The sequence below is a fragment of the Vipera berus genome (assembly GCF_964194415.1).
Source record: "Vipera berus genome assembly, chromosome: 9".
In the NCBI taxonomy this organism is placed as follows: domain Eukaryota; kingdom Metazoa; phylum Chordata; class Lepidosauria; order Squamata; family Viperidae; genus Vipera; species Vipera berus.
In genome coordinates this window covers 10,767,486-10,791,382 of record NC_138212.1, presented here as the reverse complement: position 1 = coordinate 10,791,382, position 23,897 = coordinate 10,767,486, and the positions used below count along the sequence as shown (strand labels likewise).

The following is a 23,897-nucleotide window of genomic DNA, read 5'->3' as shown; positions in this document are numbered from 1 at the left end:
CTGATTATTGGAAAGTGCACGCCCAACCAACGAGGGATCTGCCTTCCTATCTATGGCACCCAGATCTGCCGTTGGATTTGCTTCCGCAGAAAACTCCCTCTTTTTGAAATAATTAAAGTCAATGAATGAATCAAAACAACGCACTGTGAACTGAATGAAAATTAAACTATGGATATTAGCTGGCAAATTAAAGAGCATGGCAACTGCTGCAATTTGCTTTTTTAATGGGCATTCCTGCTATTTTAGTTAGCGTTAAAAACCCGCTTTGATTTTCCATGTTTTTACAACCAGAGCTGAACAACAGCACTGCGATTATCTACATGTTTCCTCAGAAGTCATTCTTTTCGATTCTGTGGAATTTGCCACTTGTTAATCCTTAAGAAATTTATACTCTTGCAACCTTCGCTTTTTTCCTCCTCGAAAAGATGCAAATCTCCATGAATCCTAAGGCAGCATTCAACGTTCTTTTCATCTGTTGAATTCAGTGAGAATTGCAAAGGACTTCGGTGGGTGATAGGAACTCCACCGTACAATATTTGGACCCAAAGAATGCAAAGATACATCAGATCCAGCATCAACACCTTCCCAGGGGTCTTTGACGGACACGGCCAGGCGGGAGCTCATCATTATGGGATTGAAGCAATAAAAGAAGTCAGTTAAGCTTCCAAGAGATCTCGCATACCTACCACCCTGCCCCTTATATTGTCGATTAAAAACAGGACTGTTGACCCTTATCTCAGTAGGCTTTGGGGAGCACAAAAATTGGGAAAGGGGTTTTCTACAGGTTGCCTCTTTACACATATTGTATTAAAATTCACACATTCTCAAAAGTTTGTTTCCTCTGAAATAAGAGTCTCCTTTTCTGGAGAACTTTTTCCAGTGAGGCAATAGGGGTGACCAGAGACTTGAATGTTGTGAGAGAAGAGGGAGAGAGAGAGAAGAGGGAGAAGGAAAGAGGGAGGGAGGGAGAGAGAGAGGGGGAGAGAGAGAGAGGAGAGGGAGAAGGAAAGAGGGAGGGAGGGTGAGAGAGAAAGATGGAGGGAGGGAGAGGAATCTTTTCATTATTCTACAGATATCTGAAAAAATGAGCACACCATGAAAGATAAGGCACTGGTCAGGTTTGCAGACTGCATTAAACCATGATATGAAGTAGCTTTGCCCATTGCATGAAACATGAGCAGTTTGCTGAGTTCACATCACATCCAAAAGAAAAATCATGATAGCAGTCTTCCAATATTTGAGGGGCTGCCACAAAGAAGAGGGAGTCAAAGCGCCAAAGGCAGGACAAGAAGCTACGGATGGAAACTAGTCAAGGAGAGAAGCAACCTAGAACTAAGGAGAAACTTCCTGACAGTTAGAACAATTAACCAGTGGAACAACCTGCCTCCAGAAGTGGTGGATGCTCCAACACTGGAAGTTTTTAAGAAGAGACTGGACAGCCATTTGTCTGAAATGGTATAGGGTTTCCTGCCTGAGCAGAGGGTTGGGCTAGATCAGCGATGGCGAACCTTTTAGACACCGAGTGCCCAAACTGCAACCCAAAACCCACTTATTTATCGCAAAGTGCCAGGGCCGCATCAGCATTGTGGTGCCCTCAGGGGTGGGGAGCAGGGAGGCACCTGTGAGTGCCGCCTCTGGCACGCCAAAAACGGGGGTGCAAAAACGGGGCACCGTGCTGCAAGGCGCAAAAACGGCCGCCGCTGCGCCGCAGGGTGCAGATACGAGGCGCTGCACCATGCAAGAACAGGGCAGGGCTAGTATCACGCAGGCACTGGCCCCACCCCATTTGCAGCACGTGCGTGCTCGCGGCCCCGTGTGCGCATGCACTCATGTAAAATGCTTCCCCCTCCCTTTTCTTCCAGTCCGCCAATCGACAATGGTTGGTGACCTCCGCTCTACCACCTCTACTCGAGCTTGATAGTCGGCCGCTTCGCCTTTTTTGTACTGGGTGGGGCTCTTGCTCCGGGCGGCGGTGGCAGCCTGATGGACTTGCTGCTGGCAGCAGTGGCACACGTGCCCACAGACAGGGCTCTGAGTGCCGTCTCTGGCATGCGTGCCATAGGTTTGCCACCACTGGACTAGATGACCTTCAAGGTCCCTTCCAACATCATCATCATCATCATCATCATCATCATCATCATCATTATTATTATTATTATTATTATTATTATTATTATTATTATTATTATCATCATCATCATCATCGAAAGCCTATTGCTGGCTTAGCACAATATATGAATCACACCTATTTCACATCCACCTCATATCCAAAGAAAGTGCCACCACCCTTTAGAATTTTCCTAAAACTTTCTTCCTGAAAGAAAAGGCAATTGATTTCCCCTCAAAGGAACGCTGACTATCCAAGTCAACACACACAGATCTATGGAGAATAAAAATTCAACCCAAAAAGGACTTCTGCCTTTCCATCTGTTCTATTAATCGGACCATCAAAGCCACAACGGGCATGATGTATTCCTTCCTGGAATGACGTAATTCTTGCCACTTTAATTCCATACAGTACTCACATCCCGAGCCAGATCCCGAATAGAAGTCCTCCATTTCCTCTAGTTCTTCATCTTCAAAGGAGTAATCGTCCCCAGAGCCTTCCATGTCAATAGGACGTTCAAAATTTTCATTCCGCCACTGTTGAGCCTAGAGGATCAAAAGGGCCGACAAACAAACGCATTATTCACATGGATCCAATAGTATAAATTTTCTACAGAGCAGCCTAAATAGTTTGAAGCCTACATGAAGAGCCACTATAGGCCCCCTGAGCTACAGATCGCTTTGTCCAGAACTGTATTACTTTTTCTCTGGGGAACCAAAGAGTCTTTCCCTTGCCTTGCTCCCAAATTACTAGATTGCAACATTCATAAATCCTTCCAAGGCAACACAACTTTCTTTGGCAAGGAAGGATAATTAGACAGACTCGAACACTGGGCACAAAATGAAATTCAATTGTGAAAAAAGTAAGGTTCTACATTTAGGCAGGAAAAATCAAATGCACAGGTATAGTATAGGTAGTAACTTGCTCGATAGTAGTAACTGTGAGAGAGATCTCGGAGTCCTAGTAGACAATCACTTAAATATGAGCCAGCAGTGTGCTGCAGCTGCCAAAAAAGCCAACACAGTGCTAGGCTGCATTAACAGAGGGATAGAATCAAGATCACGTGAAGTACTAATACCACTTTACAATGCCTTGGTAAGGCCACACCTGGAATACTGCATCCAGTTTTGGTCACCACGATGTAAAAAAGATGTTGAGACTCTAGAAAGAGTACAGAGAATAGCAACAAAGATGATTGGGGGACTGGAGGCTAAAACATATAGGGAACGGTTGCTGGAATTGGGTATGTGTAGTTTAATGAAGAGAAGGGTGAGGGGTGACATGATAGCAGTGTTCCAATATCTCAGGGGCTGCCACAAAGAAGAGGGAGCCAAGCTATTCTCCAAAGCACCTGAAAGCAGGACAAGAAGCAACGGATGGAAACTAGTCAAGGAGAGAAGCATGTAATCCTGAAGAAATGTTCAAAATGCACAAGCATGAAATACATTCCTAAATTGTGAAAATGTTGAGAGTCACCCAGAAGTGTTTGAGTGCTGATGTATTCTTGGTATCTCCCATTTCAAAGCTGGGACTCATTTACCAGCAAATGCAGCTGTAATTTTACTAAGCCACAACAGCCAACCACCCATGGAATTGGGTCTCTGACTTATCCCTATTTGAACTTAAATGGCATTGGGATTTTGCCACTAAATGATTCAAAGGGAAAATGAAAAGCTACAGTCCACCAGTGCCAAGAAGTCAGTCCAGTGTCCGATCATCCTTCTAACCATCTCACCTGGCCATCAACCAGGAAAACTGGTTGGGCTGGCAGACACTGTGTAGCCCAATCAGGCTGAAATATTTATGGTTTGCAGGCTTACGATCAGGAAGACGCCGATGTTGCACTGTTCAAAGCGAAGGAAAGACAAAGTTTGCTCTTACAGATTCTCTAGAGCTGTGTTTTTGAAACTTGGCAACCTTAAGATGCGTGGGCTTCAACTCGGCATGCTGGATGGGGGATTCTGGGAATTGAAGTCCACATATCACAAAGTTGCAAAGTTTCAAAAAGACTGCACTAGAGCCTATGAGAAACCACTGCCTATTTCAAACAGGCCCTCTGGGATACCATGTAAGAGATTATAAATTCACCCAGTGAAAAGCTACCAAGCGTTCTTCCTTTTTATTCACTGGAGCAATGCAGGTTTTTTTTTTTAATGAATTGCACAGCTTCAACCATCAGGCATACCAAGAAGCCATCCTTCATATCAAATGATGTGTTTAGCCTTCAGATACTCAATAAATAATCACAGGGTGAGACATTACACAATTCTGTCTCTTTTCCCTTTCCTGCTGAATCCTGACATCACTTTGTATTTATAATGCAGTTTCCTGGCAAGAGTTTTTCAAAATTTCAAGCTGATTCGGGGGGAGCTCTTATTGGAGATGTCAGGCCCTGAATGCGCACACCAAACTCCAGCTTCACTTCTCAAAACAGTGGTGGGCAATTTTCCAAAGGTCATTTACCAAAGCTATTGTGGACAATTTTCTGGTCCGTACCCACAATTTCTATTAGGTGGGTTTTCAGCAATAAGTAGGAATGAAAAGCAAAGCCTGGAATGAGTTTGAGAGTTGGCAAAATGCATACACCCATCTAACCATCTATCAAAACATCCACTAACCCTGTCATTGTGGCTGGTTTTCCACTGGCTAGTAACTTCTGGCAAATGGAAATATATCAGTTGTTTTGGGACTATTTATGGAAGTTAGTGAGGTTCAGGACATTTTTTTCATTATTTTTCCTCTCAGACTTTTCAAGATGGAAATCTTTTTTTTTTAGATGGCATGAGAAAGGCTAGAGATAGCTAATCTATTGCTAGTATGGATAAAAATAAGCCTAAGTCAAGATCATATGACAGAGGTAACATAAAATGATAGAGGTGTATCACTTTCACCTGTAGCCTCAACAAAATTGTTGGTTTTCTTCTCAAAGATCACACAGGCCTTTTTAGCACTTTACAGGGTTACAGTACCCCAAACTTTGCAAAATTCTGTTCTAAGTAGACATTGATCTGTGGAGAAGACCGTGAAATCACCAGCAAGGTGTTTAGCCAATATTTTCAGCATTTTTGATTTTGGAAAGTTGGGGTTGTCTCGTAATTTATTTAATTGATTTGCATAGCTGCTCATCTCACAATTGGGACTCCAGAGGGTAAACACTGGATTAAAAGCAATAAAAGCAACAAGTAATAAAAATAATAACATAATAATAATCTAACGGCACTCAAGGACAATCTGATCTAGACTATGAACATACAACTCATATAAAAGAAATCACACTGACGGAAACATCCAGTTTTTCAAAGATTTACAAATTGTCAGCAGAATTGGGGCCAAGTGAAACTTAGAACGTATGGTGTTCAGTGAACAGGCACTGCAACAGAGGTATCTTTAATTCCAAAGAAATGTATTTGGCTACCTAGAGTATTCATTATGTATTTGACATAATGAAAAATATCTATCTATTCTATGGGGTAGGAGAGATATGGTGTTTTTTTTCTCATTTCAGTATATTTCTGGATCAGAGTGAGCTACTCCTAATATTTCTCTGGGCATTCAAGAATCACCAGCTGCCAGCGTTCCGTAATCTGGTTCTCTAAAGGTCTGTTGAATGACAGCTTCCATCACTCTTAATTGACCATGCTGAATGGGAATGAAAGGCTTATAGCCAAACTCATTTGGAGTGAACTAATTTGAGAAATGATGGGATAAGGACGTGATATACTTTTCTAAGAACTGGTTCTGGATGGATCCATCTTGACCCAGGTTTACCGCAGACCTGTTGAAATGAACGTTAAATTCCATAGGGTGGTTTCTCCACTTAAGAACAACTAAGCCTATATCCAGCTCCCAATAGTTTTGCAAAGGAAAAAAAATGTAATCCTTATTACACTTTATAAGAAACCAAACCAATCTTAGCAGAGTTTTATTTTATTTGCTAATGTAACAAAACACAGAAAAGGCTGGTGAGGATATATTGATAAAAGTAGAGTATAAAACCCAGTTCAGAATTGAGGAATCCTACTGGGATGCTATCCTAACAGTCATTGACATGACAACAGTTACCATAGTAACTGCTTCCTCCATCATAATGGCTGTGCTCTCGTATCTCTTTCTAGGCTTCAGAAGAAGGCAAGGAGATTGAGATGAAGGAACACCTTTTGGAAGTCAAAGATACTCTGTGTGATGTCAACTGTGTGATCTTAGCTATCCTACTTAAGTTCTTTCAAGTGGCCAGCTCTGGCTGGTTTCACTTGGATGGAAAAGAAATGCCTCCAAGGGAAGTTAGATTTTAAATAGCAACAGTGCAGTCAAATGAATGTTTGAAAAACAAAATGAAATGGTAGCCCTCATAGCTTAAAAACCTGACAGTGATTCAATCCAGATCCTTCTATATTTTGCCAACACAGACTGTATATTCTGGGTTTCTCTCTTCCACGCCTTCCTAGCTTCTAGCTATGTTAAGGAAATATGGTATCCCAACATCCTATGTGTTAGAGTGCTTCCCAGATCCCGAACATCCTACATAAGAACAAGTGTTCTGCTTTGTGAGCTGAATCTATTGTGTCTAATTTGCTAGACATGTTTATGTCGTCTTCTCAGTCATTGTTTTCAGTTGTTAAGACTTTCAATAAGACACACGTGGTTTTTCATAAGAGAACAATTACTATTTTAAGAAAAGAAAATTCTCCCTGCAAAAACTATGCAAATCTCAGTTGCAAAAAAAAAAATAGGAGAAAAGACACATACAAAATTCTCCCCATCCAAAATTCTCCCCATCCAAAATTCTCCGAGATTTAGGAGTTCAGATCTTATACCTTAGGGAGCCCCTTTACTGGCATAACCTCATTTTGTTAGTGTTGGACTTGAAAAACACACACTTGAAAGTAGACCAGATTAAGAGGGGGTCAAACTATTCTACAAAGCACCAGAGGGCAGGACAAGAAACAATGGTTGGAAACTGATCAAAGAGAGAAGCAGCCTGGAATTAAGGAGAACTTCCTAGAAGCGAGGACAATTAACCAGTGGAACAACTTGCCTTCAGAAATTGTGGGAACTCCATCACTGGAGATCTTTAAGAAGAGACTGGACAGTCACTTGTCTGAAATGATTTAGATTTTCCTGCTTGAGCAGGGGGCTGGAATAGAAGACCTCCAAGGTCCCTTACAGCTCTATTTCTATTCTATTCTATTCTATTCTATTCTATTCTATTCTATTCTATTCTATTCTATTCTATTCTATTCTATTCTATTCTATTCTGTGCGGGTGTAAGGCTATATGAAAGATTAATTGAAATTAAATTAAATTAATTAATTTTCTTAATTAAATTTTGCCTATAATTAAATATATAAAGATCAAACCAACAAAAAATATTTACTTTTTGTCTATGTGTGTTGTGACTGCAAATCTAACTGTTTAAGCAAACAAATTATGTTTCAATATGTTGTATGCACTCAAAAATCACAGATATTAAGAACTTCACATAGGACAAAAATAATTTCATTAATTCCCCATCAAGGGCATTGGAAGGAGAGTTGTTTTAAAAGTGCCAACATAGTGGCCCTTACCCCATAATCACAAACACACTCAATTTATACGTGTTTTACCAATTGGCAAACCTGGTGCGTTAATCACAAGCAAGCCAGGATTTGTAAACTAGCATCACATCCAAGCTTGTGTTTCTAGTTCATAAATGAAGCGAAAAGCCAAAGTCCTCCCTTCAGTTTGCAAGCTAACCAAATCAATCTTGATTTGTTGAGCTCTGCTGCTAGGGAAGGAATGAAATGATTTTCTACCAGCAGAACCAAAGCAGAAATTCAACAGCAAAAAAAAGTTATATTCAGGGGTCTGCATGGGGCTATTTTTTTTTAATGAAATAGACTCAAACTGGCATGTTAAATCTCTGTTAAGCTTAACATCTCATTTCCATCAATTCCCCAAGCCCACCACACTGCAAAATGCTTCTATGACATCATTGCTTTAGAGTAAAAAAAAACACTAATTGTTATCAGCCCTTATCATGTGATGAAAGCAATTGGTCTAAAAAGAGCATCTTTTTTAAAAAAAAGAGAGAGAGAGAAAAGCTGGGGAAAAACAAGTTATTAGAAAAGCAGGTTTTAAACCGAGATATAAATAAAATGGATATAAATAGACAGAACGTGTTCATATGCTTAAACTTCTCGGGATTTATTCAGGCGAAATATAAAATGCTCATCACATGCCTCTTAGCCACATGCTATTTCCAAACTGGCTCAGCTCTGTCTTCAGGGAAGAGATGTAAAAACACCCTTCCCTTGCCCTCCCCTCCCCTTCCCTCCCCTCCTCTCCCAGCTTTAAAGTTGGACAGGGCATTGGAAGTAAAGCTCTCGGCTCTTGGCATAAATTGCATCAGTCTGTCTGAGATTTATTCTCAGCTCTGAGATTGGAATGCTGGATAACCAGCAACAATTCATTTCCCCAGAGATTTCATTTTGTGTCTGCCGTTTCTAAAAAAGACCCCAAATAATTAATAATAATAATAATAATAATAATAATAATAATAATAATAATAATAATAATAATAATAATAATAATAATAATAATAATATAGCCCTTCACCCTGCCAATATTTACACTAAGAATTCTACTTTCAAAAACCCCATCCTGCTAGTTGGCCGTAGATGTTTGCGCAAAAACACTGAGCTATTTATTTTAACAAGCTATGCCCCACCTTTTGATTGAAGCCATTACCACAGCTAATTGCAATCAATTAAAAGAAAATGAGAATCAAAAGGATTTTCGTTTGAATAAGCACTGATCCTCTGCAGATAAACTGATGAACTTTCATTTTTCTCTGTTTCCATTCATTCTATTGTCTTCTGTCTGGCTGACAAGACCTGCCTTCGTTTCAGGACTTCTGAAGCGAGGAGAATTGAGCATAGCCCGATCTCACGTTGATGATTGCTCTTGAAATTACCCTGTGCTGTGACTGTTAACCAACTTGCAAGGGCAAGCACACAATTGTGAGAGCAGTGATCTTACGAGATGGTGTGTTTACTCACAGAGAGCAATAGGGACTCTTGGCAGAGAATGTTCACACCAGACAATTAACGTCCTTGTCCAAGAAAGAGGTTGACTTCCGTCACCATACCCTGCTAACATTGCACACAAAGAGTTCCTTTGAAGTGGATACCATAGATTTCATCACCAATTCAAGGAGATATATCAAAGCCATCAGACAAAGAAAACGCCATCATTCTGTATGTATGAGTAAGGCTCAGTGTGTCGGGACAAAACTTAACTTCTTAGAAGCCGCCAAGAACTCGCTTTCCCATTATGATATTTTTACAAAGTGGGAATAACATGGCCTCATTATTTAATGTTCAAGGCATCGGCAGGGTTTAATTCATCCAACAAAAGGCCCAAAAATATATGTACCTGCTTATCACCAAAGTACATCTTTTCATGGTCATATATTAGGCAGACTTCTCAGCCTTAAGAAAGCTGGGGATTGTTCTCAACAACGGGGGTGGGGGGCGGGGGTGGGGAGGGTGTGACTTGCAGACAGCTAGAAAGCCGCAAAAAGTCCCGCTGAATCCTGCATGTTTCTGAGACTCAGTATCAAAAGCTTTATCCTGATTCTTCGTGATGTAAAGGAGCATGGAATCAGAACAGACTGTGGGGTTTTTGCAAATATGGGGTATAAAGGATGGGCACCAGGGACTTTTAAAAAGTTTCTTCTGAAGAAAAATCTGAACTAGCCTCTTCCATTGCTCACAACTTCTATTGTTAGGAGCCTTCTCCTCCTATTAAGCTGAAATCTCTTTCCTTACTGATTCTCGATCTGTCTCCAACCCCAGATCCGTGGACCAGTACCAGGCCACGGCATGCCAGTAACCGGTCCGTACAAACAAGCAAAACCCCATCCGCGAGATGCAGGCAGCACACAAGACCACGGACCTTCCAGTCCACAGAAAAACCTCTCTCCACAGAACCGGTCCCTGGTGCCCAAAAGTTTGGGGACCTCTGTTCTAAAATAAACCAACAGAGAACAGCACACTTCCTCTGCAAACATGGCAAGAAATCTGGCTAAACCAAATTTGGGGTTGTGGGTGCTTCATCGCTGGAGACTTTCAAGAAGAGACTGGCCAGTCATCTGACTGGGATGATCTCCTACCTTGAGCAGGAGGTTGGACAAGAGGACCTCTGAGGGACTCTCCGTAGACTCCCTTGATTGATAGTAGAAAGAAGGCAGAGTCTAACTATAGCTACATGCGGCAACCAGAATCTGGTTGCTGTATTTAGCTATAGTTAGACTCTGCCTTCTTTCTACTATCAGTCAAGGGAGTCTATGGAGAGTCCCTCTGTTTCTCTCATCCGGGTAAATATCTGACTAGCTAAATATCTGATCAGCTTCAAGAAGTCACGTAACACCATGCCTTCAAATCCCTTGTAGGGATATCTATTATTTATCAGTGCAGGAGAAGAATGTCTAATCTGTAACCCTAGAGTGATTTATGATCTTTGCCTTGATTTTACGTAACCTTTGACCTAATATTATGCAGACTTTGGCCTAATATATGCCTTTTCTGTAAACAAACAGCTCTAACCTCTGAGAAGAGGTTCTTGTTTAAAAGGAAAGCCTTTGCTGTGAAAACGGTGTATTCTATCGCGGAATTAAGGTTATTTCTGAGGAATCCAGCATATTGGTTTACTGGCTGCGTTCACACAACTTGCATTTTCTGGTCCCTACAGTTAGTCGCTAGCTGGGATTGCACTGGTTCATAAATTAAGCCAGTTCTGCGAATGCAGCCATTAAGCTTTAAACCAAGAACTGACCTAATGAAGCAGGGACTCCTGGCTTCATTTATTACTGTGCTTGTTAATTGAAACAAGCTTCTTTCTTCCAAGAACCTTGGACTACTTTACATCATTTAGTCCCCTCTTCATTTAAATCCCTATAAAAATCCTCAGAGGTAGCTTCATTTCAGAAAGAATCACCCAGAATATCCATCATGAATAATGACAATTGCATCCCAGAAAGCTTTATGCCAATACGCTAACCATTATACCGTCTCAACCTTATAAATGCACAAAGCAGATTGATTTTCAGCAGTAGCCACTATTAGAAATTGACATTCCATTTTCAGTGGCTGGGCTCCGTTCTTTTTTCAAACTTTGCTTTTCGATAACATTTGTACCTACTTAAGCTCTTTTCCAAGAAGTTCCACAGAAAGCTAAAAGAAAGTACAGTGTTTGGTATCCTGAATGCTGCGAATGCATTTGTGGTTTTAGATGCAATGCACTGAAATTGACTGCAATGGCCTTAGATTTAATTTTGCAGAGCTTTGACCAAAAAGACAAGTACTGCAGTTGATAATATCTGCTTTTTTTCTTTCTTTTTTTTTGAAAGTGCAGCTGAGCGGGGGAAGTGGGGATTATCAGAATCAAACCCATGATGTATAGAAAAATGACTGATGGACAGCAACTGCTTCCCTGCATTCTACAATTCAGCAGACCGTCACCTGGAATGTAGGAAAGACAATTTAGACAAGACAAAGACGTTTGCCTGTTGGAGATAGAGGATGCTGCAGAAGGCAGCCATGTTGTCAAAAGACTAAAATCAGCATCACAATGGGTGTGTCATATACTCAGTCCCTGTTCTACATGCAGGCAATATCACAACCTGCATACTAAAGGAGTGCAGTTTGCGTCATGCCTTCATGATATTTGCCTCATCATTTGTCCCAGTTCTTCCCCCTGCACCCCTCTGCTTGGGGGCAGAATTAAACATTCATTCCTTGTGTGACTTGATCCAGCTCTCTCTCCAGCCCACAGTAACTCTACTTTTCAAAAGATGCAATACAACAGGAAAGTGAAAGGAATCCTCTTCGCTGCAAGATGTAAGATTTGGACTTTATGTTGAGGTTTCGTAAAGAAATTAAGGCTTTTTTTTCTTTAGTTCTATTTAACTGCAGTACGATCCTCTATATGTCTAGATCAGGGTAAGCAGATTTTCAAGGGCTGGTGGGCACTCTGGAGATTTTGAAAGCACAGTGTGAATACTCATAAACTGTGAGTATTATCACAAAAAAGATGTTGAGAGCTTGGAAAAAATTCAGAGAAGAGCAACTAAGATGATCAAAGGCGTGGAGACCAAAACATAGGAAGAACGGCTGCGGGATTTGGGTTTGGCTAGTCTAAAGAAAAGAAGAAATAGGGGAGACATGATAGCAGTGTTCCAGTATCTGAGGGGCTGCCACAAGGCAGAGGGGGCCAGGTTGTTCACCAAAGCACCAGAGGGAAGGACGAGAAACAATGGTTGGAAACTGATCAAAGAGAGAATTAACCTGGAATTAAGGAGAAACTTTCTGACAGTGAGGATAATCAACCAGTGGAACAGCTTACCCCCAGAAATCGTGGGCGCTCCATCACTGGAAATTTTCAAGAAGAGACTGGACAATCACCAGTCTGAGATGGTATACGCCAGTGATGGCAAAGCTTTAAGAGACCAAGTGCCCAAACTGCAACCCAAAACCCACTTATGTATCATCGGGTGCCGAGTGGGTGTGGCCCTTTGAGTGGGTGTGGCCAACTGGGTGGGCGTGGTCCATCGGGTGCACGTGGCTGCAGTGGTAAAGGCAGACTGGGTGGGACTAAAAAGTTCAATCAATCAATTCCAACTTTGCGAGAACTTTTTTTTTCCCGCGAGAAGTTGAAATTGATTGATTGATTGAACCTTTTTTTTTTTGCACACAGCGGCGGAGGCCTAAAGCGAAAAGATTTTATAAAACCCAGCTGAAGGTCTAGGACTGGGGCGACGGCGCATGTGCCCACAGAGAAGGCTCTGGGTGCCACCTGTGGCACTCGTGCCATAGGTTCACCACCACAGGTATAGGCTCTCCTGCTTGAGAAGGGGGCTGGACTAAAAGACCTCCAATGTCCCTTCCAGCTCTATTCTATTCTAAACGATTGGGGGGGGGGAAACGGCCAGTTTCCAAAATTGCTGTAATGTAGGTGAAGCATCTCAGAAGGCTACCTGGAGGGGATATAACTTATTATCCTCTCTAGCCCTAAGCCAGTCTGATTAGAGAGTCAAGGTGGGAATCCATGGGTATGTTATTCATGGCACAATATTCCACCCCTAGATTAGATATAGGAGGGGAGGCTTAGACTAAACGTGGTTTATGGCAAACATCTTGAAGTCTGAGCATAGGTTACGGCTGTCTAAAAAGCTGTGTAAAGTTACAGGAGAAACAGATTTGCTACTTCTGGACCTCTTCGGGCAGAAACCGGCCAGCTCTCTCTCGGCTGCATCTGCTCCGAATCCTGCACACCAGTCATCAACAGGAAAGTTGATTCCATACAAGGCTGCCAATTCTCAGGTTCCAAAACTATATTAAGCAAACTCTTTAGAAAAATATCCACCACAGCTGTGGGAAAGCATTCATGTAAGCTGGAAGCTGAGGGCAGATGTCTTGGGTGGCAAGGAGGCCTACAGCAGTTTTGGCACGTCAGATATATGGACTTGAGGGGAAAAAAATCAGCCTTAGATCCACCTCAAACCTAAACCCAGGTGAGCATGCTCGCCAATAAATGCAGCAGGAGAAGAAGACGGGGGAGCCATCTGAAACTGCCTTTGAGCTATTCAAACAAAATACTCCAGCAAAATTACCACATCTGGCACTAACGAAAGGTCTCTTAGCCAGGGAGAATGGCTTCTTGGAGAACAAGAGGTGGGTGGCGGGGTGGTGTTCGTGCACGCGCATGTTTAAGACAGGAACATTTTCCATTTGACAACAAAGTTGCCTTTCTTTTAAACATATGCTGTTCCCTTCCAAGTGCAGTCCATTAACATTCTCCCAAGCAAACACAAACTTTTCCAGTGAGACAAAACATCGCCAAGAAGAAATCCAAAACCCTTCCCCCCCCTTTTTTTTTTCCTTTTCCCCCCTCCTTCTTTATTGCACAAAAAAGCATCCCGCCAGCCCCAGCCCCTAAAAAGGTCCTGGAATTGGAAAAGTGTTTTCTGCTCATTTAATCTCTGGATTGAGGCCATTTTTGCACAAAGGAAACCCAGCCTGAGTGCAACCCATTGCATTGACACATCTCTGTCATCCATTATCTGATTTGCGTTCATCTTCACGTGATGTATCAACAGGTGGGTGTCTTAAGAAATGGCCGATGGTTAGCTTGGAAGCCGTGCATCATCATTTCAAGTCATGGTTTACTGTTGGTAGCAACTGTGATTTACTCCGCTGTACAATTCAGAACTTAAGATTGATCTATGGTTCTTGGTTTCTTCCTGGTTTGAGTACCCCATCCAGGCCTCCAATTAATTCAGGAAAAAATTGAACATCAGCAGTTGTAAAAAAAGAGAGAGAAAAATACAACATGAATTGGCAGTGCAAGCTATGGGGAGGTTTATTAGCCATAAGATCGAGATTTATAATACCGTTATGTAAGCCATTATCCAAGTAAACAATAGATGGTGGGCTCTCACCAAACATGAAGCCCAAAACCCTATATTACAAGGCACAGTGATAGCGTCACCCACTTTCTTAAGCCAAAGGCAACATTGGTTCTCATGAGATGTCAGTCAGAACTATCCTGCCTCATTCAATAGTCATGGCTGTTGGGTCAATGCTATTAATGTCATGGAAGCAACTCGCTTGTTTCAAGCATTCTGCCAGGAAGAAACTGAATAAAATCGTCAAGAGGAACAAACAGATCCAAAGCCACGATCTAAAATTCTAAGGACTGAACCTGCAATTTACTCAGGAATGGTTCGTTCGGCCAGCCATCTCCATGTGCCACTCAAGGTCTGAGGCCAAAATTACAAGAGTTTGAATTAGTGGTCTTCCCTTCAGTGTTCAAAACTCCCTTCAAACTCTGCAATTCTGATATAGTCTTCCGTTTCTGAGTACGCAAGCCCTTTCCCTCAACCTTCCTTCATGGCTATAAATAGAGAGGTAAACAAGAGTTTGCTATCCTGCCATGCAATTATGGGGAGAAGCTTAGCAACAGCCAAGAATATGCCATTTAAGAACGTAAGAGCACAGATCCTCGGAGTCCAACTTCTGTTCCTTACAGATGGTCAACCAGAATTGTTTGGGGTGTGCTTAAGCAAAGTAGAATGCAGATACTTTTAGGGGGCCCAACTTGTTATTGAAGGGAAGGACAGAATGTAGAATTAGCACCATGCCAAAAAGCGGGGAGGAGGAACCCATCCACTTCCAGCATTTTGTCCTGCTCAATCTAATAAAAAAAGAATTTGCCACTGAAAAGTTTTTTCAAAGGAAAAGCAAATGTGGGGAAATTCTCATAAAAATAATATTATGTTCTGGCATTGAGCAGGTGACAAGTGAAGATGTTGTGAGTGAAGGCTCCTTCATGGGCAACCCTCTCCTTGCAGTTGACTGGAGCCTCCCTGGTTTCCACCCTGCTATTTGATCCATACAATTATGTTGATTTTCCGACCCCATTGCCCATTGTTCCAGAGAATTATTGGTATTGATTTTGGCCATACCATGCGTGCCTTTTTATCCAAACTAAAAATATCCAAATTCTTTTCATCTATGCTAACCAGGAAGATGAGGGATGCGGTGGCTCAGTGGGTTAAGACGCTGAGCTTGTCGAATCCCGAGTGCCGCATAACAGAGTGAGCGCCTGTTATGCGTCCCAGCTTCTGCCAACCTAGCAGTTCGAAAGGACATAAAAATGCAAGTAGAAAAATAGGGACCACTATGGTGGGAAGGTAACAGCGTTCTGTGCGCCTTTGGCGTCTAGTCATGCCGGCCACATGACCACAGAGACGTCCTCGGACAAGCGCTGGCTCTTTGGCTTTGAAATGGAGATGAGCACCGGCCCCTAGAGTTGGAAACGACTAGCACGCATGTGCGGGGGAACCTTTACCTTTACCTTTTAACCAGGAGGATAACTCAAGCCCTTTGCTTTTGGGGGAAGAAGGAAGGAAAGAAGGAAAAAGGGAGGAAAAAGGGAGGGAGGGAGGGAGGGGAAGGGGGAAGGGAAAGGGGAGATCAGTACAGACTTGGGTCATAGTTTCTATCCAGAAAATCTCTGGGCAATTCCATGCCAAGCAAACTCCCAACGGCCCAGAACAAAGGCCTCTTCACCTCCACTGCCTAACACTCTCAAACATTTCTCCCAGAGTACATAATATTAAGATAAAGCCAAGAAAAGGCCAAGCCAGCCTGAGAAAGAGCCACATCACATTTGAGACAAGACTGGAGCATCAATGAGGAAACTGTCCCCGTTGTGGGGCAAAAATCACAGGGCAGCAGTTACATGGGAAAGGAAAGGAACATTGGCAATGCCTTCTTGATTTATTTGCACTGAAACATTGGCTGTATTGTAGTCAGTTGGGAAGTGATGCAAGCAAAGAACACTAAGCCATCTATGACTTCTTTTCTTCTCCCCCAGTATCCATCCATCCATCTCTTTCTTTTTCTTTCTTTTTCTTTTTTTCTTTCTTTCTTTCTTTCTTTCTTTCTTTCTTTCTTTCTTTCTTTCTTTCTTCTTTCTTTCTTGTTTAACATTGGCTGTATTGTAGTCAGTTGGGAAATGATGCAAGCAAAGAACACTAAGCCATCTATGACTCCTTTTCTTCTCTCCTAGTATATTTTTTTTTCTCTTCTTTCTTTTTCTTTCTTTTCTCTCTCTCTCTCTCTCTCTCTCTCTCTCTCTCTCTCTCTCTCTCTCTCTCTCTCTCTCCCTCCCTCTCTCTCTCTCTCTCTCTCTCTCTTTAACATTGGCTGTATTGTAGTCAGTTGGGAAATGATGCAAGCAAAGAACACTAAGCCATCTATGACTCCTTCTCCCCCAGTATCTATCTCTCCCTCCCTCCCCCCTCTCTCTCTCTCTCTCTTTCTTTCTTTCTTTCTTTCTTTCTTTCTTTCTTTCTGTCTGTCTGTCTTTCTTTCTTTCTTTCTTTCTTTCTTTCTTTCTTTCTTTCTTTCTTTCTTCTTTCTTTCTTTCTTTCTTTCTTTCTTTCTTCTTTCTTTCTTTCTTTCTTTCTTTCTTTCTTTCTTTCTTTCTTTCTTTCCCTTTCATGTTAAGACACCATAAAAAGCTTCTGGCACTACTGCAGATGTAACTTTTCAGACTATTTGCCTCCCTGAGAACAAGCTCAGAAATATAAGCAACTCTTTGGCTGGACAAATTTTTCACATAGATTGGGAAGCAGATGCCTTTCAGAACGGAGAGCACCATTCACCTCAAAAACAAGTGTGAGAATAATGCCTCATTTTAAAACGGATCCATTGAGAGAAAAGCACAACTCCTTGCGGGGTAATCAGCATGAAGAGGAAACATGGAGAGAAGAGAATTGCAAAGACATAACTTGGGACCCCTAACTGATAAACCGTGCTTCTTCCTGCCTTGTGCCATCCTGACTCCCAAGAGGAGGAGGCATCCGTGTACAGAGGCATCCGTGGAGCAGAATCAAAAAGGCAGTGGTACCCATTCCTTTCTTACATGTGCCACGCCTCTGATCCACATAAAAAAGCTGCCCTCTTGACTTTTTTTGCCCCCCCCCAACAACCTTTTGGGGTACAGTCCCATGTGTAACTCTGGGTCAAGCTCAAAATCCTTATGATTGTCACATTATAAATAATGCTTCCCTGCTTCGTAGCCCATCTAGCTTGCTTTCTGTGCATCAGAACTAATCAGCCCCTCCATATGATAATGCTCAAGCCACAGTTGCTGATGAGGAAGCCGAAGGAAATTATGATGAGTGTTGATCTTCCTTATGGATTTTGGTCCACACAGCGGGGAGGAAGCATCCAGTGCAATGTTAAATGAAGCTGACAACTGCAATGCAATTAAGGCGGTGCCACAGCTTAATTATATTGTTGTAAATAAAGACTTTAGTATTACTGGCTCAGTAACAAACCACGTTGGTACAAAGCCCAGGATATAAAGAGCTAGCATAGCCAAGCCAATGGGTTTGAATCTAAACAGTGGGATCTTGGCATACTGATTCTCTGAACGACAGATCTGTGTGTGATGACCCAAAAGTTCTGAAACCTTTGGCTTTAGAAAGGCCATTTGGCACCAGGGAGCAATCTGCCCACAAATTCAAATCCACAGCTTCAGTGGTGGGATTCAGCCAGTTCACACCAGTTCGGCAGAACCAGTAGCTAATTTTTTGTTGCCCAGGCCCAGAATGGACTTCCAGAAGTGGCATCCACACAGAGAACCGGTTGTTCACATATTTGAATCCCACCACTGCACAGCTTCCTTAGGGGCCTGCTACTTTGAACTGAATGGTCCACGTTATGGATCTCTTTGGAACCTCCATGCTTTGTCCAGATTGGCCCCAATGAAAAGTTGTGTAACTGGCATTATGAACCCATCCTAAAATCACAAGCTGATATGTCTTAAAGTGGACAGCTGTTGTCTGTGGCCAGCAGTGTGTGTGTGTTTCACTTAGAACTAGTTTTAGCAGCCAGGATAATGGCAAGGCTGATGTACAAATTTAATAACTAATTAATAAAATAAAATGCCACCTGTTATGGGAATGGTGCCAGGGCATCCACTAAAGGAAGAGAGATTTAAAAAGTAGATGGTAAAAGGAGGCTTAGATCATCAGGTTGTGGCCAGTATTTTGACTTCTTTACTGAGATTCTTTAAAACATGTGAAAAATAATAAATAAATAACTACCTAAGAAGAAAGAAGAAAACAATAAAAGGCATAATGGCTGGATAACAAAATATCAGTAAATAAGAATTTACAAGTGTCGTAACATGTAAAATTCACTACTTCATTATTCCATTGATCAAATGATCAATTGAATATATACTACAAAACTCTAGACTGTCATTTTATATTGAAATCACCACAATTTATTGTTATCTAAAATAAATACGCATGATCTTATGAAAAGAAAAAAAGAAAAGCTTTTTAACATACACCTCTCCAAGAATGTTCTGGGAGACCAATTATTTAAAAAAACGGGAGGGGTGTTGTTGTTGTTGTTGTTGTTTGGGGGGGTGTTTTTCTGGAATCTTAAGAGCTGCAAAGTACCACTGAATGTCAAATATGTTTTTTCCTTGTTCGTTAGTTCATAAAGTCCTTCATTAAAAAAAAAGCCTTCCTGTCTTCTTAGGTTTTTTTTATATATAAATCTATAAATATTTGTACTGCTCACCCTGAGTGTAGTCTGGAGAAGAAACAGGAGTAAACAAGATTTCACTTCCTCTTCGTGCCAGCCATCACCATTAAGAAAAGATCTTCCATAAAATAAATAGATAATATAGAAATGGGTGACCCTTGACCAAAAGTGTCACACTGGATGTTTGCACAACCATCTTTGCAAGCTGAGGACGGCCAATCAGACATTTTTCTCTTTCTTGTTTAGCACACAATTTTCATAATTTTAGGAAACAGCCGGATTTGCGGAGGGACAGGTATCCACATAAAATAATCTCCATTGTTATGGTTTTAAGATGGATAAGTCTCTCCTCTTTTTTGGTTTGGAGGCTGGAAAGTCTTTCAGAGTCTGGGAATCTACAGGACACCCTACTCAAAAATGCTGAAATAATATTGGGGAGCTGAGAAGGATCCATGGGGGAAAGCCTCCTCTCTTTTCTCATGCATGTGTTTTGGACTTTTATGGGAGGGAGGGAGGGAGGGAGGGAGGGAGGGAGGGAGGGAGGGAGGGAAGGAAGGAAGGAAGGAAGGAAGGAAGGAAGGAAGGAAGGAAGGAAGGAAGGAAGGAAGGAAGGAAGGAAGGAAGGAAGGAAGGAAGTTGAACCAATGATCTGACATAAACCAGCCTTCCATATTTCTATATTAGTTGAAATAAAACTGCATGCAGATAAAGCCTGCAAAAAGGTGGGACATCGTGAATTTGGTAGCACAAGCAATGCCGGTGCTGTGACATGTCTCCTTGCTTGCAAAATCAAGGCACCATACGACTGATCCTGTCACCTATCCTGCCTCCCCGAGCAGCTTCCCAGTTCAGATGTTCAGGCATGACCTCTCCCAGAGGCATCACCTCGTAGGGTTTGAGTTCAGCCACACCTTGAGCTGCTCGGCCAGCAAACCAAAGGCAGAGAGCTCTTCCAAACACCCAGCATGCAAAGGGCATTTCAAGACACCGGGCTTCCTGCAGCTTATGCATGAGCATCGATGGAGCACTGCCTGTTAACCAGGAAACTGTTCCCATGGCAACCCATCTCTTGCATTTGAAGAAAACAGGGATGAGAAGGCAAGGAGACAAGAGGGACAAAAGAAGATACAGTTTCAATACGAAATGGACACCAGGGTGAGAAGGGTGAGAAGCTGTGATGTTCTATTGGTGCTTAAAGCAACACTTTAAGGCAGGGAGAGTCAACCTTTTTGTAACCCATAGCCCTATTTTGTTCTCCTTCTTTTGGCTACCAAAGGTCACAGGGGTGTGGCAGCAACGTGACAACATCTCCAGGAGCCACAGGGCTGAATGGTGTATTGATTTTTATTATTTATAGTATGGTTGTTTGGTCTTAATCTTGGGTCACCTTGGTGGGATGATAGATAGGGAGAGAGAGAGAGAGAGAGAGAGAGAGAGAGAGAGAGAATAGATATATAGATAGATATAGATATAGATATAGATATAGATATAGATATAGATATAGATATAGATATAGATATAGATATAGATATAGATATAGATATAGATATAGATATAGATATAGATATAGATATAGATATAGATATAGATATAGATATAGATATAGACAGTGCTTTTTTTGTAAAAGAAAAAGGTGCCGGAACTCACACATGTCATACAAGCTGCCTTGCCTACCCTACAAGGTTCCATCCAAAAAAGGTGCCGGAACTCTGTTCTGAGCGTTCTATGAGAAAAAAAGCCCTGGATATAGAGATAGAGATAGAGATAGAGGTAGAGGTAGAGGTAGAGGTAGAGGTAGAGGTAGAGGTAGAGGTAGAGGTAGAGGTAGAGATAGAGAGATAGAGGTAGAGGTAGAGGTAGAGGTAGACGTAGAGGTAGAGGTAGAGATAGAGATAGAGATAGAGATAGAGATAGAGATAGAGATAGAGATAGAGATAGAGATAGAGATAGAGATAGAGATAGAGATAGAGATAGAGATAGAGATAGAGATAGAGATAGAGATAGAGATAGAGATAGAGAGATAGAGATTAGATAGAGATATAGATGTAGATATACATATACATATAGATATACATATATAGATATATAGATTTCCCTTATCTTAAAAACAGAGAAGGGGACCTTAAAAAGATAACATCTCCCTCAAGTGCAGTTTACAGGTACCACATCTGTCTGTCTGTCTGCCTGCCTGCCTATCTATCTATCTATCTATCTATCTATCTATCTATCTATCTATCTATCTATCTATCTATCTATCTATCTATCTATCTATCTATCTATTTTATATGGCTACCCATCTTAACAGAATAACAGAGCTAGAAGGGACCTTGAAAGTTTTCTAGAACCATTTAAAAAAATTAAAAAAAAACATAAAAAGTACAAACATTAATATTAACATGAAAAGAGAGAGCATCAGATTATCAACAGTGGAGCCATCTCATCAGATCACAGTTCCCTTGCAAACCCCAGATCTGACGACACAACCAGGTGTTGAGGGACTTCCAGAAGGACAGGAAAAATGGGGCCAAAATGGGGCCAACCTCACTTTAATGATTTCACAGGGCGGAGGCCACTGCAGAAAAGGCTTGTATACTGAACTGATACAACTCAGTTCTGGGAGCTGAAGTTCACACAACTTCAGTGTTTCTCAAGTTTCTCACAACTTGAGAAACACTGGTCTACAGGAATGAGCTGCCAAGCTCACTTTAAGGGCTTCAACTATTACAGACCTAAGTTCACTTTTTCCTCTTTCCCAAGTTGTCTTAATGCTCTTTTGACCTATTATATAAACTGTCAATCATGTTCTCCTTTTGATAGGCACCAAGCCCTATTACTGCCAGAGACACGAGATTCTACTCCCTATTATCAGGGACTAGGGTTATGCAATACTGGGGATTTGATTGAGAAGACCTTCTTTGAAACATGCAAGACTATAAGTGCAATAATAATGTGATTTATTAAAGCAGCAGTATTCATTTCCAGAATTGTGTGACTGTGATGGGTAGGATACAACTTATTCTATATTGAACAGCTAGGAACATTTTTCTCTTTTAGCATTCATCAGGAATTCGCCTTCCTGTAACTTAAATCCATTATTTTATGTGCTCACTCTGAAGTGACATACTTCAGATCTTGACCCTCAGTGTGACATCATTTCAGGTACTTGAGAAGAACCAGACTCCTGCCCTCCCTCCCCTCTTCCCAAGGTTGAGCTTCTTCAAGATGCATCCTTGAGGATGTCAAGCTTGATTAATTCCACCACCACTCCATACCATCGTGAACACTGAATGTTTTACTTATGACCCAAGCAGACATTATTCTCCCTGGGTTCAGTATGTGCTACAGTATGCAAATTTCCAACACAATTCCACATCTGTAAATGCCAGGAAACCCCTTTACAATGGGAAAAAATGAAGGGGTTGGAAGGAAAGGACAAGATAAAAAGGGGAGGGAGGGAGGGAGGGAGGAAGGAAGGAGAGGGAGGGGAGGAAGGAAGGAAGGAAGGAAGGAGGAGGGGAGGGGGAGGGAGGAAGGGAGGGAAGGAGCAGGAAGGAGGAAGGAGGAAGGAAGGAAGGAAGGAAGGAAGGAAGGAAGGAAGGAAGGAAGGAAGGAAGGAAGGAAGGAAGGAAGGAAGGAAGGAAGGAAGGAAGGAGAAAGGGAGGAAGAAAGGAAGGAGGGGGGAAGGGGAGGAAGGGAGGAAGGGAGGGAAGGAGGAGGAAGGAGGAAGGGAGGAAAGAGGGAGGGAGGGAGGAAGGAGGGGGAGGAAGGGAGGGAAGGAGGAGGAAGAGGGAAGGAAGGAAGAAGGGAGGGAGGGAGGAAGGAAGGGAGGGAGGGAGGAGGAAGGGAGGGAGGAAGGAAGGAAGGAGGGGGAGGGAGGGAGGAGGAAGGATAAAGGAAGGAAGGAAGGAAGGAAGGAAGGAAGGAAGGAAGGAAGGAAGGAAGGAACTATTGCGAAATACATGCCAATTGCTAATCACCTGCATTATGATCACATGACCCTGGGGATGCTGTGATGGTTGTTAAGCGTGAGTATCAGTTGTAAGTCATTTTTTCAGTGCCATTGTAACTTCAGACGGTTGCTAAACGAATGGTTGTAAATTGAGGACTATCCTGAATCCTGCATCTCTCCAGATTCCTTCCACGTGCACATGGCTCTTGTCCGACTTCTTCTGTCCAGATTTGATAGCCAGGCACAGCAACACTGCTGCCAATAAATACTGGTAAATTTCCGCTGGCGGTGGAAGGGAGCATTGGCCTCTTGCCAGTCTAAGAGGAGATGCTAGCCAGCCAGCAATACTGATAATCACTGCATCACCAGCCTCCATGAAGCCTTCTCCCAGCCTCCTAATTGCTGCTTAGCAAACAACTGAATTACTACTCTGAACCCAAAACAATTATCTTTGGATAAATGGAAAGCAGGCGCTCCTTTCAGTTCTACACCAACAACAAAAACAACCAATTAAAGAGGCAGGGGCAATAGCACAGCGTGATATCAAGAAGGCAATGAGAGTAGGAGTGTCGGTCAATATATAGGACAGGTAGGTGGAATTCAGAGAAGACTATTGCAATTCTCTATACGTGGGACGTCCCTTGAAGACCAACTGGAAAGTCCAGTTGGGTCAGCATTCAGCAGCTCAGGGAACAATGGATACACCAAGATTTGCTCATGTACCATCACT

General features: G+C 42.1%; 1 protein-coding gene across 1 annotated transcript in view; it reads right to left on the bottom strand.

Annotated features, from left to right (window-relative positions):
* SDC3 (syndecan 3) overlaps positions 1–23,897 on the bottom strand; it is a gene marked incomplete at its 5' end in the record, with an annotated part of 76,600 nt that overhangs the window by 10,597 nt on the left and 42,106 nt on the right. Inside the window, one exon of the mRNA XM_081335404.1 lies at positions 2,526–2,652. Within this exon, the coding sequence (XP_081191530.1) occupies positions 2,526–2,652 (127 nt within the window). The remainder of the gene's footprint in view (positions 1–2,525; positions 2,653–23,897) is intronic.